The 18,822-nt window shown below is 46.5% G+C and overlaps 1 protein-coding gene across 3 annotated transcripts in view; it reads left to right on the forward strand.

Annotated features, from left to right (window-relative positions):
- The window catches only part of PSTPIP1 (proline-serine-threonine phosphatase interacting protein 1), a 52,335-nt gene extending 35,645 nt beyond the window's left edge, over positions 1–16,690 (forward strand). For 2 of the 3 annotated variants that reach the window (XM_070429709.1, XM_070429729.1), the window contains 6 exons: positions 241–339; positions 1,443–1,539; positions 2,050–2,140; positions 7,784–7,839; positions 8,025–8,176; positions 9,275–16,690. In XM_070429709.1, coding sequence (XP_070285810.1) covers positions 241–339; positions 1,443–1,539; positions 2,050–2,140; positions 7,784–7,839; positions 8,025–8,176; positions 9,275–9,406 — 627 coding nt within the window. In that variant the 3' untranslated portion in view covers positions 9,407–16,690. The remainder of the gene's footprint in view (positions 1–240; positions 340–1,442; positions 1,540–2,049; positions 2,141–7,783; positions 7,840–8,024; positions 8,177–9,274) is intronic. The other variant, XM_070429719.1, reaches the window with a different exon arrangement.
- The last annotated feature ends 2,132 nt before the right edge of the window (positions 16,691–18,822 follow it).

Genomic DNA, 18,822 nt, shown 5'->3' on the forward strand with positions numbered 1-18,822 from the left:
GGGCTTGGAAAGAGGATGGAGGCAGGAACTCCACAAGGAACACAACCTCCTTACCAAAAGCCTGAGGTGCTGGCACAGATGTGGGGGTGGAGACCCCCAGGAAGGGTTTTTTGGTTAAACTTGGCTTTCAGCAGAGTGAGTCTGGCTTGTCAGTCCCAGCTGAGCTGTTGAGTGGGGCCCAGCCTGGCCTGGCTCTGCAGCTCCCTTCTCACTTCTCATCTCCCTCCCTCCCATAACCAGGCCTTCCAGCTTCAAGAGTTTGACAGGCTGACCATCCTCCGAAATGCCCTATGGGTGCACTGCAACCAGCTCTCCATGCAATGCGTCAAGGATGATGAGGTCAGGGGGCCAAGGACAGGGAGGGTACAGAGTGATTTGGTAGGGGAGGGGCATAAAGAAAGGGCAACTTCTGGGCAACAGTATGCCCAGGTCCCTCTGGGTCTGTCAGCAAACACCTTAGGCTTCAATCTGTGCTCCCAGGACCCCAAGTACATGGAAGTCAGTATTGCCCAGGGTTATGGTCTCGCTGCCTGGAAGACTGTGCTTTTGTGGTTACCCTGGCATCTGCCTTCTTTCCTCACCCCTAGTCCAATGTCTTGACTCTACTCTGAGTATGTGCTCTTTCTGCCCTTGTTAAGAAGAGAGGTGAAAAGAGGTCTGCAGAAAGGCTGGAGGATGGTGGGCTGCTCTGCTCTAGGCTTCCCCTTTGTAGGAACTGAGGTCCAGTCCCTTTTCTGTCCCCCAGACATCTCTTGGGTATTCTGGTTCCCTTACTTAGCTAGATGAAGATGCTCGGTGATTGGGGTGGGTCCTACCCAGCAGAAAGGGGCCAATACCTCTCTACCAGGGTCTCTGACCACTGTTAATATAGCTCCAGAGCCATGAGCTCTCTTGAGACAGCTCTGACTCCCTGGTGCTCACTGCTGTTCTTTACCTGATCTCTCTGCCATGAGCTGTAGGGTTTTGGGTCCCTCCCTCCACCCAAATGACTTGAACCCACCTGAGTGGCCTCCTGTGGCAGAGGAAGAAAGGTGGGCTCTTATCCTGCCATACTGGAATAAAGCTCAGCTGCACTGAATTCTTGCTCTGTGATATTGGGCAAGTCACTTTCCTTCTCTGAGTTTCCTCATCTCTAAAATGGAGGGAATAATATCTACCATAGAAGACAGAAGTGAGTTAAGTCCCTTGCATAGGGTCTTGTGCCTAGGAGGTGCTCAGGAACCAGGAGATGCTATCAGCCAGGGCTCTGACCCCTCAGGAAGGCCTGGGACAGATACACCTCAAGACCCCTCTGAATTCAGGCACTGAGCTGTGCATAGAAGGCCTGTGAGGTGGTGGAAGCCCCTGGCCAGAGTTCAGAGTCATAGAAAAAGAGGACTGTGATGAGGATGGACGTTGAGGTGAAGCCTGGCCCCTCAGCCTCTGTTCTTTCCCACCTCTAGCTCTACGAAGAGGTTCGGGTGACGCTGGAAGGCTGCAGTGTGGAAGCCGACATCAACAGCTTCATCCAGGCCAAGAGTACAGGCACTGAGCCCCCAGGTAAGACCGAGACCCACAGGCAGCATGGCCTCTGGGTCCAGGCCTGCCTGTCCCTAGGAAGCCTTGCCCAAATTCTCTGAGCCTCAACTGCCAAGACAGGACTCTGGTGGTTCATAGATCCCTTCTGGGTGGAGGAGATGTGGCCAGATCTCAGGGAGGGGCCAAGGATAGTATGGTCCCCTAAGGCAGAGGATGAGCAGAGCTTAATAACACTATAATATTCAGAAAGGGAGTGGATGTGGAGAGCCTCTTCAGAGCCCCTACCCCAGCCAGTTTGGTTCCACTAAATTATGAGTCCAGAATATTCATTCTTGGTGGTGCCCACAGTGGGGCCTCTCATGAAAGTGAGACAGGCCTGTTCCTCAAATACAAGGGCAGGCCAGGGCCAAGGATGGGAAAGTGGGGCCCCAGTCTGGTTTTCTGGATGGGGACAGGTTGGGGTATCAGGTGGCAGAGGTTTTTCCTGCCCTGCCCTCGGCCACCCTGGACCTCACAGCTTACTACCTATAGCTCCAGTACCCTACCAGAACTACTATGATCGGGAAGTCACCATATCATCTGGCAGCCCTGGCATACAACCTTCCTGTGGCATGATAAAAAGGTGAGACACCTACTTTGATGCTGAGGTGGGGGGATACAAGGGGGGGAGTGGGGAGAAGCAGGTCCAGACTCTCCTCCTGCACCTGGCTGTTTCACATGTATTTATTAACCATCTACTATGTGCCTGATGCAGTGTTCAAGTGCTGAGTACTCTCTGGGAACAAGACAGCTTCAACCTGACTTCATGACACCCTCACCTCAAGGGGGCCCAGGCATTAAACAAATAATCACATCCAACTTATTCATTAGTGAATGCTGAGAGCTCCAGGGAGTCCCAGCATACACCTTAAGCTTCAACCTCTGGGTTGACTTCATTTTCTCTGGTGGGGGACCCTGCTGCTAGCTTGGGTTGGTGCCCTGAACTGTCAGGCTGCAGTGAAGACACTCTCCCACTGGTGCAGGATCAGGGCATAGGAGCAGGCCTTATAGCCAGTACTTTTGGAAAATTCTCCAGGCTCTTCAGGAGCCCTTCCCTGGCCTAGCTGTGATAAGATCCTAGTGCCATGTCTCAGTGTATCACTTGCACAAGTCACTCTCCTTCTTTAGGTCTAGGGCCCATGAGTGTTGGGATCAGACTCAGAACCAAAGGATCCTGTTGCTTTAGGCCTTGGATAACAGGCAACTGTAGCACCCTAGCCTGCTCAGAGAGCACCCCCAGCAGCCAGATTCTGGAGGGGCCCATATACCCTGTCTATGGGCATCTAGGAGCATCTGTGGGGTTCACATGGTACCTATACCCAACCCTCAGCCTGAGGCTGTCATGACCTCCTCTCTCCATCCAACCTTGTGCAGAGAAGGCCCTGCCTTTGGGAAGTAGACATGGGAAATGGGGAGGGGCTGGAGCGGGGTTGGGGTGGGGGTTGTCGATGGAGCTCCCAGCCCTCTGAGGACTGCTCATTTCCAAGACCTCAGGAGCCCCATGCAGGAAGCCCCCAGGAAGCAGAGGCTCATGAGAACCACCTCAGCTCAGAGCAGGGAGCACAGCACACTCCTCTGAGAACTTCGACAAGGCAGTGACCCCAGAAAAAGGACATTCACAACCTCACAATGTTACCCAAAATCTTGGGGTATTCAGGTCTCCCTGCACCCACAGTGAAGACCTGTATCCCATCATAGGTGGTCATTTAAAAAAAATGGATGAAAAAGCTTACCTGGGACAGTGTCAACAAAGGACAGAAATGAAACATGACAAAGATACCCACTCAGACTATTACTGAATATAGTGTTGGAAATCTTAGCCACAGCAATCAGACAAGAAATATAAATAAAAGACATTCCAAATTGGAAATTAAGAAGTAAAACTATCATTATTTGCAGATGACATGATACTATGTAGAGAGAAACCCAAAGATTCCACCCAAAAATCTGTTAGATCTAATAAATGAATTCAGTAAAATAGCAAGATACAAAATTAATATTCAGAATTTGGTTGCCTTTGTGTATACCAATAATGAAAGAGAAATTAAGAAAACAAATCCATACATAATTGCATAAAAAAGAATAAAATACCTAGGAATAAATTTAAGCAAGTAGGTAAAAAATCTATATTAAGAAAACTATAAGACATTGAAGAAGACATAAATAAATGGAAGCATATACCATGCTCATGAAGAATTAATATCATTAAAATGCCAATACTACCCAAAACAATCTATAGATTCAATGCAATCCCTATCAAAAGACCAAGGGCATTTTTTACAGAACTAGAACAAATAATCCAGAAATTTATATGGAACCATATAGAGCCCAAATAGCCACAACAATCTTAAGAAAGAAAAACAAAATTGGAGGTATCATATTACCTGATAGCACTCTATACTGTAAGGCTATAGTGAACAAAACAGCATGGTAGTGGCATAAAAACAGACACATAAGTCAATGAAACAGAATAGAGAGCCTAGAAATAAACTCATGCCTGTATGGTTAATTAATCTATGACAAAGGAGGCAAGATTAAAGATAAAGGGGTAAAGACAGTTTATTCAATAAATGGTGTTGGGAAAAATTGGACAGATACATGCAAAAAAATGAAGTTAAATCACTTTCTTATACCATATACAAGAATAAACTCAAAATAGATTAAAGACTTATATGTAAGACCTGAAACCATAAAACTCCCAAAAGAAAACATAAGCAATAAACTCTTTGACATTGGTCTTAGCAATATTTTTTTTAAATATGTCTCCTCGAGCAAGGGAAACAAAAGCAAAAATAGACAAATGTAACTATGTCAAACTTAAAAGTTTTTGTACTATGAAGGACATCATCAACAAAAGGGAAACACAACCTATTGACAAGGAGTTAATATCTAAAATATATAAAAAACTCAGAGTTCAACAACAAAACCACAAACAATCTGATTTAAAAATGGGCAGTGGACATTTCTCCAAAGAGGACCTACAGATGGCCAATATTCATATGAAAAGATGCTCAATGTCACTAATCATCAGGGAAATGCACATTGAAACCACATGAGATACCACCTCACACCTGTCAGAATGGTTATGTTAATAATCAACAAGTTTTGTTAAGGATGTGAAGAAAAGGGAACCCTCATGCACTGTTGGTGGGAATGCAGGTCAGTGCAGCCACTGTAGAAAATAGTATGGAGTGTCCTCAAAAAACTAAAAATAGAACCCATATGGCCCAGGAATTCCACTTCTAGGTTATTTATCTGAAGAAATCCAAAACACTAATTCAAAAGTTATCTGCACCCCTATGTTCATTGAAGCATTATTTACAACAGCCAATATATGGAAGCAACCTAAGCGCCCACCAATAGATGATTGGCTACAGAAGATGCAGTATTTAGATACAATGGAATATTACTTGGCCATAAAAATAATGAAATCTTGCTATGTGCTGGGGGTCTTGTCCAGCATCTAGAAGGGTTCAGGAAGGGTTCATGGAGAAGGGGCTGTGGTAAATTATTATGAGTCTAGAGCAGTGATGGCAAGCCTTTTGAGCTCAGCGTGTCAGCATTTTGAAAAACCCCTAACTTAACTCTGGTGCCGTGTCACATATAGAAATTTTTTGATATTTGCAACCATAGTAAAACAAAGACTTATATTTTTGATATTTATTTTATATATTTAAATGCCATTTAACAAAGAAAATCAACCAAAAAAATGAGTTCGCGTGTCACCTCTGACACGCATGTCATAGGTTTGCCATCACTGGTCTAGAGACAAAACATAATTTTCAAAGGCATTTTGGGGAGCAGACTTAGCTAAAGAAACCAAGTCCTCCTTGTCTCAGGACCCCTTGCTTTTTATTAACACAAATTGTCCTAAAGCAAGGTAGATATACATATCAAAGGCAAGGGTTAGTATACAGAATCCACTGTCAGATTGGGGGAACTGCCTACAGCTGTTCATGTGTTTGGCCAGTACGAGGCAATAACATGTAAATTAAAATACTCTCAGCTGTCTGGCAGCAAGCAATCATCTATGCAAATCTTTAGGTGTGGGGAAATGCCCTTAGCTATTTCCAGCAGGCAATCCTCAAGGTTCCATCAACCTTTTGATGAAACTTCTTGCATTTATGACATGCTGGAATTAGCTTCCAGCAGCTATGTGCGACAACATGGATGGACTTAGAGGGCATATGTTAAGTGAAATAAGTCAGTCAGAGAAAGACAAATACTATACAGTTTCACTTATATGTGGACTCTAAAGAACAAAATAAAGGAACAAACAAAGCAAAAACAAACTCATACAAACAGAGAACAAATTGATGGTTGTCTGATGGGAGGAGAGTTGGGAGAGTGAGTGAAAAAGGTGAAGGCAATAAGAAGCACACATTATCAGTTATAAAAATACTCACCAGAGATGTAAAGTATAGCATAGGGACTACAGGCAATAGCATTGTAATGCGTATATATGGTGCCAGATGGGTACTAGACTTATCAGGGTGATCACTTCATAAGGTATATAAATGTCTAATCACTATTTGTACACCTGTATGTCAACTGTAATTTAAAAATTGAAAAAGAAAGGACAGAAAGAAGTGCTCCGTTAAAATAAAAGAGAGAAAGGGGGGCCCCACTGGGTGGAGGAGAGGTAGGATGTGGGAGGGGCTGCTGTCTGGAGAGTCAAAAAGTAGGCAGGGTGGGGAGGAGCAGGGAGCAGTGGCTGGGAAGTGAGTGAAGGGAGGAATTGGAGTTGCAAGTGTAGACAACTCTGGGAAAGCAGGGCAGTGAGGCAGGGCACACACCAGCCTCAATGAGCTCTGCTCCTTCCAGCCACTACCCTGCTGGATTTAACCTCTCTCCCCTCCCCTAGTGTCCTCACTCCCACCCATAGAACAGTAGTGTGCCATAGTTGCTATGCCTGCACAGCCTGTGTTAGCAAAAGGCCTTATAATGTGTGCCAGGTGGGCCTGCCTGTCTACTCCCAAGCCATTACTCCACAAATCCTGCATGTTTGTGTGTGGGGCCGGGGAAGGGGGGGGGGGCGGGGGGGAGGAATTTGGGGGTGGGAGGGGGGAACAGCGCTGCACTGGATTCTCCAGCCTCCACTCCCCAAACTTCTCCCCCTGTCAAGTCCCTGCTCTGCACTTTTGCATCCCCTCTCCTGTTCACTGGCAATGCCTTGCACTCCAGTCTCTGCCTGTTAAAGCTAAGTCTTTCAAAATTTGACTCCACCAGGCAGCCTTTCCTGAGGCAGGTACATAGCATCAGCCTCTACTTATTTATCCTTTAGCACTGTTAGCTTCATGGGGTAACCCCAGTATCTGCCTCTTGCTTGTTCCATTTCTTTTTTGAACCTTCATAACTCCAGCTCAGTCCAGGGCTGAGCCAGGCACAGGAGAGTGGTGAATTAGCCCAACACTGCCTACTGCAGAGATGGAGAATGTCCGGCCTGTGGGCCATATAAGGCCCTCAAAATCATTTGGTGTGGCCCTGTCAAGGCATTAGGGGTGAGTTAATTAAATGTTTGACCAAATATAGAAGGCTAGTTTTTAAGTTGACAATTTTGTATGGCCCTTGAATGATACTATAAATATCCAAATGGCCCTTGGCAGAAAAAAGGCCCAACCAGCGTGGCTCAGTGGTTGCGTGTAATCTATGAACCAGGAGGTCACAGCTCCATTCCAGGTCAGGGCACATGCCCAGGTTGCAGACTTGCTCCCCAAGTGGGGCGTTCAGGAGGCAGCCAATCAATTAATCTCTCTTCATTGATGTTTCTATCGCTCTCTCTTTCACTCACCCTTCCTCTCTGAAATCAATTTAAAAAAGAAAAGGTTCCCCCCTCCCCCTTGTACTAGAACTCACGTGTACAGTGAGTACCACTTTGCATGGGGAGTAGCTGGGTGGGCTGGATCAGGATGGGGCCTCAGGGAGGCAGGCTGTAGACCCATGCAGATGATAATCATAGTGGGTGTGAGTTGGCCAGCCTCTGAGGGATGGCTTATTGCCCATCAGAGGAGGCTAGAGCAAGGACCTGCTGGGGCTAGGTGCTGAGAGGAGGTTACAGTGTGAGGTTCTGAGAGGGTGCTGCTGGGAAAAGGCCACTGGGACCACCCTTTGGGGAACCCTCATGCCTGAGTCTGGAGGCTGGAAGTAGCCCCACCACTAGAGCTCTGAGGGCTCCCTGCCTCATTCCCTCCCTGAAGGACCTACCTGCTTTCTTCCTTGTCCTTAGATTCTCTGGACTGCTACATGGAAGTCCCAAGACTGCACAGTCGGCAGCCTCTGCAGGTAACTGGCTGGGTGTGATGTGGGGACCTCCAAACAACTGTGATCTGGGGGTGAAGGAGAGGACTTTTACATGCCCAGACGGGCCCTCCAACTACTATGGGGAGAAAAAGGCTAAGCCACTCTGGGGACGCTCCATGCAGGGAGGCCTCCAGGGACCAATGTCCTATGAAAGGGGTGGGCTCCAGGCCTCACTCTGCTCTCAGCCTCCACAGACACCCTGACTCCCACCCCCAATCAGAATGAGGGTGTCTACGCTGCTGTCGCAGTGCAGGAGGCACCAGGACCCCCGACCCTGCCAGCCCGGGACTACAGGGTGGTCTACGACTACAAAGCCCAGGTGAGGCCCTTGCCCTCCTCTCCTTCTCAGCAGGGCACAGGGATACCCAAGGGTGAGTTCATACGTAGGTACATGAACTCTAAGTATGCTCTGTGTGTTTGTTCTTAAAGTAGCACCCAGCACTTAGGAGGGGCTCTGTAAGTATCTGTTGAGTGAATGTTGATGAATAGGGTACCAGGGCCCGTGTCTCCCTGAATCTGCTCACACACACACGTGGTGCCCAGATACTGACATTGTACGTGTACTTGTGTGCATCCATGTACACATGTACAGTCAGATTGACAGAACTTGAGCTACCTGCAGAAAATGGTCAAAGGTTCAAGCTCTGCACCCTCAGGTTAGGGCTCTGTTCTCCATGGCATTGGGTGCCAAAAACATGGCCAGAATAAGTCCCACAACTGTGCTGGGTTTGGTTTTGTGAGGTCCATGAGGAGATGATGGGTCAAGGAGTCACAGGGCAGCTGTGCCGAGTTCCCCATAGAGTCTGAACTGTTCCCTGCTTTGGGGTGAAGGATATAGAGACAGACCCCATATCAGTCTGGACTGAGGCCAAGCACCCACTCAGGCTGGGTGGGCTGCATAGTAGATTGCCGAATCAGTCTGGACTGATTCCCAAAACCCTGTCCCTGGCAGGGAAGACAGGCCAGAAGAAGGATTGTGTGTTTGTGATAGGGGCAAGCAGAGCTGAGGAAACTCAAGGGAGCTCACCAGCAGAGGGAAGGCTGTGTAAGGTACCCCTTGGGCATGGTCATGACCAGTACACCTCGCCCCTGACTTACTAAGGTCACTGTGTGCCTAAAGCAGACTGAGAGAAGGGACAACAGGAAAGAAGCTGGGTTTGTGGGAGGCCTGCAATGACAAACCAGGAGGCTGGGGTGGACAGGTGGCTGAGTCCCATGTCCCACACCCCATGTCTCCAAGGGCTGCTCCAGCCAAGAGAGAGGCCTTATTCTACAGCCCCAGGAGGATGGGCATGTCTCAACTAACTCAGCCCACATAGGAACAAGCTCAAATTTATGGCTTGGGGTGGGGGTTTGCCCGACCAGACCCTCTCAACAGGCCCCTCCAAGCTTGATGCATTTTCATTCTGTTGCCAAGAATTCTGATGAGCTGGACATCTCTGCTGGGGACATCCTGGAGGTCATCCTAGAAGGGGAGGATGGCTGGTGGACAGTGGAACAGAATGGGCAGCGTGGCTTTGTACCTGGTTCCTATCTGGAGAAGCTCTGAAGAAGGGGCAACAGCCCCCACCTGGACCTGCCCTATCTGTGGGGCCAGCAGTGTCTTTGTCACTGCAAGGCTGAGTCTCCAAGACCAAGCCAGCCCCCCTACCCCATTAGTGCTGGCTGCTCCCATAGCAGTCTCTCATACAGGGAATAAAGGAGTACATTCTTCCTCCTTGGTCTGTGGAGGTCCATGTCTCTCTTAACCCTGTCCCGTGTCCAAGTGCTCAATTCAGAGGAGACAAATGAGTGAAGGGAGAAGTTTGGGAGAGCAGAGTTGCCCACTTCTAGTGAGGCTCTGCCAGGATTGGCTAGGGATGAAAAGGAGCCCTGATCACAGTCCCTGGAAACTCCCAGACTGCCAGAAAGATACTTTCACACTCAGGCAAATGGGAGAAGACCATGGGGATCAGGGAGGAGGGAGGAGGAGCAAAAAGGGGCTCAGGAGAGCTGGGATGGGGGAACCAGGCTTCCTGGGAGCAGAGGGGCTGGAGCAGGGCCTCTGGTGGGCAGTAGCAGACAGGACACAAAGAAGAGAAAATCATCAGGGCCAGACAGATATGTGAGCACAAGGAGGAGTCAGGAATGCCTGGAACATTCAAGGGACAAGCCATGCTCGGTTTGGGGTAGGAAACAGTAGATGGGACCACTGGAGGTGGAAGGGCCTTGGTGGGAAATTGGAAAGGCAGGCTTAGAGGGTTAAAGTTCAAGGGATCCTCACTGTCTCCCTGACCCAGCTGGGGCCCAGGGAAGCCAGTGCTGCCTGTGTTGCTCCCTCTCAAACATGGCAATCCTGCCCAGACAGGGGCTCACAGCCTGTGCAGGCTGACCCAGGGCAGAGGTGGGCATGCTCCTCTTTGGTTCTTGATGCTCTCAGGCCTTTCTTTCTTTGGACCCAGGCCCCCAAAACATAACTTCTACTGTTGGCCAAGACCTGGCAAAGTCATGCTCCAGTCATGGTGACCTCCATCCATGTCAAAGGCTTCAGGAATTGGTGTGCGGATAGAGCCTGTGGGAACTGGTAGCTCTGCAGTCCTGGGCCTCCCCTGCACTAACCTGTGGGAGCCCCAACACTCTACCAGCACAATAGTCCAGCAGCCCACCCCAACTCAGAGCCAGAGAGACTTTAAGGAATGGGGTGGGACACATGTGGTTCTCTCTACTGGACATACCTTGAAAGACACTGTTGAGGGTGTTATTGTCCCCTATAGACCATCTTTCTCTGGAACTGTAAGTTACTTTGCTTGTTTATTCATAAACCTTTGTGGCCTGCCCCCTGCAAAAGCAAGATGAATAAAGCCTCAGTCTCTTGCTTTACTCAAAGAGCTCTTGACTCAGTGAAGGGGACAAAATAGCCCAGAAAGTTAGTGATGATACAGGATGTGTAGAGTAGTCATGAGGCTTCTGGAACAGGTGACCTGAAATAAACCAAGGAAACAGGAAAGCTGTTCCCAGAGAGGAAAGGAGGGTTCTTTTCCATTCCTGCCTGCTTCTGGTAACCCCACAAAGGGCAGGGAGGTTCATGTATGTAACAGAGAAGGGAGTGAGTGTCATCAATGGAACTCCTCAGGATTTAGAATTAGAAGAGACTCTGAAAGGACTAATCTAACCTACTTCATGATGCCCTCCCTGTCACTCCTGAAGACTGGGCACTGGGCACCCCAGTTGGCTTCAACATCTCTGATGACAGGGTTATCAAGATAACCATGGAAGTCTGCAGTGGACCGGTGGCTTCCTACTGGTCCTGGCTTTGCCTGGATGGCCATCTACCTGGCAGCCTTATGAAGGATCATCCCACATGCCCAGGCAAGTTCCAGATGCCACAGGGGCAAGCTCTGCCCTAGGAAGAAGGCAAGGAGGGAGCTGGTAAAGGAGGCTACTCTTATGTTTACAGCAGATGACTATCTTTGTGCCCTCATCTTCATGACTTGAGCAAAAAAATGGGTGTGATTAAGCAAACAATCATGCTACAGGAGAGGGTGGGCTTTCTTCTTTCAGGAGGAAATGTGCCTTTGGATTATATCCTCTCACCCCAGTCTCAAGTGTGTGGGCACCTCAGAAGTCAACAAAGCATTCAAGCTGGGGCCAGGTAGAGATGAAAAGGCACAGACTGCCCCATGGTAGGTCCTAGAAGCAGAACCAGGCTAGTCCTCTGCTACTGTCACTTACCACTGCTTTCACTAGAGGGTGTGTGGCAGACAGGGTGGGAAAAGGCTTTGGGTCTCTGAAACAAAAATCATAGTGATATTACCACCAAACCAGCAATGCAAGAAATGCTAAAGGGTCTGCTGTAAAAAGAAAAAAATAGGAAACAAAGAAGGAACACAGCAGTAAAGAACAAAAATGGCAACTAACAAGTTTCTATCAATAATAACTTTAAATGTAAATGGATTAAATGCCCTAATCAAAAGACATAGGGTAACTGAGTGGATAAGAAAACATGACCCATATATCTGCTGTCTACAGGAAACCCACCTCAGAAAAAAAGACGCACATAGACTGATGGTGAAGGGATGGAAAAAGGTTTTTCAGGCGAATGGAAGTGAAAAAAAAAGCCAGGGTAGCAATACTTATATCTGACAAATTAGATCTCAAAGTGAAGGACATAAAAAGAGATAAAGAAGGCCACTTCATAATACTAAAGGGAGCAATCCAACAAGAAGAAATAACTCTGGTAAATATATATGCACCCAATATAGGAGCACCCAAATATGTAAGAAATCTTCTGGAGGAGATCAAGGGAGAGATTGACAGCAATACAATCATAGTAGGGGACTTTAAACCCCATTATCACCACTGGACAAATCCTCTAAACAAAAAATCAGCAAAGAAACATCAATCCTAAATGACTCACTAGATCAGATGGAATTAATTGACCTCTTCAGAACATTTTACCCCAAAGCCACAAAATATACATTCTTCTCAAGTGCACACGGGTCATCTTCAAAGATAGATCATATATTGGGTCACAGACAAAGTCTCTTTAAATTCAAGAAAATTGAAATCATATCAAGCATCTTCTCAGATCACAAAGGCATAAAACTGGAAATCAACTACAACAAAAACAATCCAAAAAAATCAAATGGAGACTAAATAGCATGCTATTAAACAATGACTGGGTTACCAGAGAGATCAAAGAAGAAATAAAAAACATCATGGCACAAATGACAATGAAAATACAACAATCCAAAACCTAGGAGACACAGCGAAAGCAGTCTTGAGAGGGAAGTTCATAGCTCTACAAGCCTACTGCAAGAAAAAAGAAACAATGAGAATAAATGACCTAACTCTACAACTCAAAGAGTTAGAAAGAGAGCAACAGGAAAAGCCCAGTGTAAGCAGAAGGAAGGAAATAACAAAGATCAGAGCGGAAGATAAACGACATAGAGACCAAAAAAACAATACAAAAGATCAACAAAACCAAGAGCTGGTTCTTTGAAAGGATAAACAAGATTGATAAACCTCTAGCCAGGATCACCAAGAAACAAAGAGAGAGGACCTAAATAAACAAAATCAGAAATGAAAGAGGATAAATAACAACAGGCCCCACAGAAATACAAAGGACTTTTAGAAAATACTATCAACCTGGAGGAAATGGACATATTCCTAGAAAAATACAACATTCAAAAACTCAATCAGGAAGAATCTAAAAATTTCAATAGGCCAATAACTAAGGAGGAAATCGAAGCAGTAATCAAAAAGCTTCCAGCAAACAAAAGCCCGGGGCCAGACGGCTTCACAGGGGGAGTTTTACCAAACATTCAAGGAAGAACTAAAACCTATCCTCTTCAGACTACTACAAAAAAATCCAAGAGGAAGAAACACTTCCAAGCTCATTCTATGAAGCCAGCATCACCCTCATACCAAAACCAGATAAAGACAACACAATGAAAGAGAATTATAGGCCAATATCCCTCATGAACATAGATGCCAAAATCCTCAACAAAATCCTAGCAAATCAGATCCAGCAATACATCAGAAAGATCATACACCAAGACCAAGTAGGATTTATCCCAGGGATGCAAGGCTGGTACAATATCCGCAAATCAATAAACATGATACATCACATAAAAAAATTGAAAGATAAAAATCACATAGTCATATCAATTGATGCAGAAAAAGCATTTGACAAAATCCAACACCCTTTCTTGATAAAAACTCTCAGCAAGATAGGAATTGAGGGATCATACTTCAATATAATAAAAGCCATATATGACAAACCCACAGCCAACATCATAATCAATGGGCAAAAACTAAAACCATTCCCCCTAAAAACAGGAACAAGACAGGGATGCCCCCTCTCACCACTCCTGTTCAACATAGTACTGGAAGTACTAACCGTTGCAATCAGACAAGAAGAATAAATAAAAGGCATCCAGATTGGAAAAGAAGAAGTAAAACTGTCCTTATTTGCAGATGACATGATACTGTACATAGAGAACCCTAAAGACTCCATCAAAAAATTATTAGACTTAATAAATGAATTCGGCAATGTAGCAGGATACAAAATTAATGCCAAGAAATCCATGGCATTTCTTTACACCAATAGTGAACTTACAGAAAGTGAAACTAAAAAAGCAATCCCATTTACCACCGCACCAAAAAAATTAAGATACCTAGGAATAAACTTAACTAAGAAGGTAAAAGACTTATATGCGAAAAACTACAGGACACTGAAGAAAGAGATAGAGAAAGACATAATTAGATGGAAGAACATACCGTGTTCATGGATTGGTAGAATCAACATCATCAAAATGTCCATAGTACCCAAAGCAATCTATAGGTTCAATGCAATCCCCATTAAATTACCAATGGCATATTTCACAGATCTAGAACGAACATTCTAAAAATTCATCTGGAATAAAAAAAGACCTCGGATAGCTGCAGCAATCATGAGAAAGAAGAACAAAGTAGGTGGGATCTCAATACCAGATATCAAACTGTATTACAAAGCCACTGTTCTTAAAACAGCTTGGTACTGACACAAAAACAGACATATAGATCAATAGAATAGAATAGAGAACCCAGAAATCGACCCAAACCACTATGCCCAATTAATATTTGACAAAGGAGGCAAGAGCATACAATGGAGTCAAGACAGTCTCTTCAATAAATGGTGTTGGGAAAATTGGACAGATAGATGCAAAAAGATGAAACTAGATCACCAACTCACACCATAGATAAACATAAACTCAAAATGGATAAAAGACTTAAACGTAAGACGGGAAACTATAAAAATACTGGAGGAATCCACAGGCAGCGAAATCGCAAACATATGCAGAAGGAATTTCTTCACTGATACTGCTCCTAGGGCAATGGAAACTAAAGAGAAAATAAACAAATGGGACTACATCAAAATAAAAAGCTTTTGCACAGCAAAGGAAACCATCAACAAAACAACAAGAAGACCCACTACATGGGAGAACATATTTGCCAATGATACCACCGATAAGGGCTTAATCTCCAACATTTACAGGGAACTCATGCAACTTAACAAAAGGAAGATAAACAATCCAATCAAAAAATGGGCAACAGACCTAGATAGACAGTTTTCGAAAGAGGACATACAGAAGGCCGAAAGACATATGAAAACATGCTCAAAGTCACTAATTATACAAGAGATGCAAATCAAAACGACAATGCATTATCATCTCACACCTGTCAGAATGACTATCATCAACAAATCAACAAACAACAAGTGTTGGAGAGGATGTGGAGAAAAAGGAATCCTTCTGCACTGCTGGTGGGAATGCAGACTGGTGCAGCCACTGTGGAGAACAGTATGGAGCTTCCTCAAAAAAACTAAAAATGGAACTTCCATTTGACCCAGTGATCCCACTACTAGGAATATATCCCAAGAAACCAGAAACACCAATCTGAAAGGGATATATGCACCCCTATGTTCATAGCAGCACAATTCACCATAGCTAAGATTTGGAAACAGCCTAAGTGCCCATCAGCAGATGAGTGGATTAGAAAACTGTGGTACATCTACACAATGGAATATTATGCTGTGGTAAAAAAGAAGGAACTCTTGCCTTTTGCAACAGCATGGATGGAACTGGAGAGCATTATGCTAATGAAATAAGCCAGTCAGAGAAAGATAAATACCACATGATCTCACTCATTTGTGGATTATAGAGAACAACATAGACTGATGAAAAGGGACAGATCCAAAGACTGAGAAACAGCGATCAGGCTATCAATCCCCAGAAGGAAAGTAGGGGAGGGAGAGGGTAAGGGGAAGAGATCAACCGAAGGACTTGTATACACTCATATAGGCCAAACTAATGGACACGGACAACAGGGGAATGGGAGCATGAGTGTTCGAGAGTGGGGAGGTTGAGGGTTAATGGGGGGATGAGGACACATTTGTAATACCTTAACTAATAAAAAAAGTCATAGTGAGGTTTAAATCCTTCCTGAAATGTCATTTCTTTCATAAAGCACATCCTGAAAGAATTGACCAAATGTCCACACCTGTCCCTGACCCATCTGAGGTTTATACAAAGGGATATTTGGAGAGAAAAAAATGTAATCTAATGCTTGGTCTTATACCTCCCTGGCGAGAGAGAAAAAAGTCAGTGAATAAAGGCCTGGCTATGAAAATGCTTGCTCTGAGCACAAATGTTACCCAGGTACAAGACTTTGGCCTAGATATTTATCGTATCTGGCAGGTGCCAGCAGTGTTAATGAGTTCCAGAGGTGATGGGCAATGCGTGTTTCATAACACCGTCTGCAATTCATTCAGGTAATCAGAGAATTTATACCAGAGAAAACACACATACACACACACACACACACACACACACACCTAAGTCAGATTCAGTTTCTACAGCTTTCTCCATTCTCTCTGTGCACCAGGTCACAACCTCAGCTTCTGGGAACCAATCGCATGGACAGTGTTCCCAACAGAGGAGATAGTGCCAGATAAAGGGGGAGCTGGCCTCTGTAACTGGGTGCATAAATAATCACAGCCCTCTTCCTGATAGAGGGCTGCTCAAAGGCAGAATGGAGCAGGGGAAAGCATAGCCTCTGAAGTCAAAACATCAGGATCTGAATCCATGCTCATACTTCTTTGTGTATCCTCAGGAAAGTCACAATTTCTCTGGACCTAAGTTTCATCATCAGTAAAATGAGGGCAATAAACCCCTGTGCAAATTGAAACTATATAGGAGAGGTGGTTGCACAACACTATGAATGTACTAAATGACACTGAATTGTTCACTTTAACATGGTTAATTTATGCTATGTGAATGCACCTCAATAAAAATGTCATTAAAATTTTAAATGCCTGACAGTATGTGTATGAAGGTGTTCACTGCAGCAAAGTTGAAATCAACCTGAATGATTATCTATTGTACATTTGTTACTCATGGTATTAATATACCCATCTAGTAAACAAAAAGGAATGATAAATCCTACAGTCTGACAGAAATAGTAGCAAAATATGTTGTGAAGAGAAAAAGTGAACCTTGTAAAAGAGGATTCAGGTAATAGTAAAGCAATACCACAACCACAAGTCTGTTTTTGTATGTAGAGAAAGTACAGTTCACCCTCCAACAACAGGGGAGTTAAAAGAAATGGACCCTAGCCACCCACAGTAGAAAATCCACATATAATTTTTGACTACTCCATAACTTAACTATAGTCCCTTGGTATCTATGGGAGACTGGTTCCAGGAACTCCTGCAACACCAAAATCCATGGCTGCTTAAGTCCCTTATATAAAACTAGAGGCCCAGTGCACAAAAATTTGTGCACTGGCAAGGGAGGGTGGGGGTGTTCCTCAGCCCCACTTGTGCCCTCTCACAGTCTGGGACCCCTTGGAAGATAACCATCTGCTGGCTTAGGCCTGCTCCCCGGGTGGCAGATGGCAGGTCTGATCCCTTGGTGCCTGCCCCTGCCCCGCTTCCCCAGGTCGCACACACGGCAGGGCCGATCCGGGGGCTGGGGCACTGCCCCGGGTCGCAGACAAGGCAGGGCCGATCCGGGTGTTGGGGTGCTGCCCCGGTTCAGGTCGCACACAGGACGCCCCAGGCAGGTCACACACGGGACGCCCAGGGGGTGCCGGCTGATCACTGCTGCCCTGCCCGGACGCCCTGGGTCGGGTCGCACACGGACACCCGCAGCCCCACATCGCAGATACCAGGCCCGGATGGCGGCAGGGCAGGCGGGATGGTGCTGTCCCACCCTGCCTGCAGTATGCAAATTAGCTGCCATCTTTGTTGGTGGTTAATTTGTATATCGTGCTGATTAGCCAATGGGAGGCATAGCCAAGGTGTGGTCAATTACTATGTTTGTCTATTATTAGATAGGACTAGTGGCCCAATGTGCAAAATTGCACACAGTAGTCCGCCCGCTGTCCATCACAGGAGCCGGTGGGAGCCGCGCTGCTTCCACGGAAGCCGGCAGGAGCCGGGAGAGAGCCATCGCCATCCACGGGAGCTGGGAAGGAGCTGGGCAGGCGATCAGGGGATGGTGCTGGCCCCCATTGCCCTGCCACTGGTCACCGCCACCCCCCCACCCATCGCTATCCCCTCCCTCTGCCTGCTGGCACATGCCTTGGCTAGCCTCGTGCTACCTGCTCACTGGTCCCCGCCCCCCACCAACTGGTTGTTCTGCCATTTGGTCGATTTGCATACTATGCTTTTATTATATAGGATATATATATATAGAGAGAGAGAGAGAGAGAGAGGGGGGGGGCCATCTCACAGTCTGGAGCTGGCCCCGGTGGTCAGTTCGCTCCCACAGGGGAGTGCCTCTCAGCCAGAAGCCGTGCTCACAGCTGGCAAGTGCAGCGGTGGTGGCAGGAGCCTCTCCAGCCTCTGCAGCAGCGGTAAGGAGTGGCGAGCAGTAAGGAGCAGTGAACAGGTGGGTGGTAAGCTGTGAGCACGGCTTCTGGCTGAGAGGCACTCCCCTGTGGGAGCGAACTGACCACCGGGGCCAGCTCCTGCATTGAGCGTCAGCCCCTGGTGGTCAGTGAGCATCATAGGAATCGGTCATTCTGGTCGTTCTGCCGTAATGGTCGCTTAGGTTTTTATTATATAGACCAGAGGCCCGGTGCACGAGATTTGTGCACTCACGGGGTGGTCCCTCAGCCCAGTCTTCACCCTCTCACAGTCCAAGAGCCCTGGGGGGATGTCTGACTGACAGCTTAGAGTGAAGGCCTAAGCCACAGCAGGACATCCTTAGTGCTGCCACAGAGGCAGGAGAGGCTCCCGCCACCACCACTGCACTTGCCAGCCATGAGCCCGGCATCTGGCTGAGCAGCGCTTCCCCTGTGGGAGCACTCTGACCACAAGGGGGAAGCTCCTGCATTGAGCGTCTGTCCCCTGGTGGTCAGTGTGCATCATAGCTATCAGTCATTCTACCGTTTGGTCAATTTGCACATTACCCTTTTATTGTATAGGATAATCTGCAT

Source organism: Myotis yumanensis, unplaced genomic scaffold (assembly GCF_028538775.1).
Source record: "Myotis yumanensis isolate MYYU_CA2020_CCGP unplaced genomic scaffold, mMyoYum1.0.hap1 SCAF_1, whole genome shotgun sequence".
NCBI lineage: Eukaryota > Metazoa > Chordata > Mammalia > Chiroptera > Vespertilionidae > Myotis > Myotis yumanensis.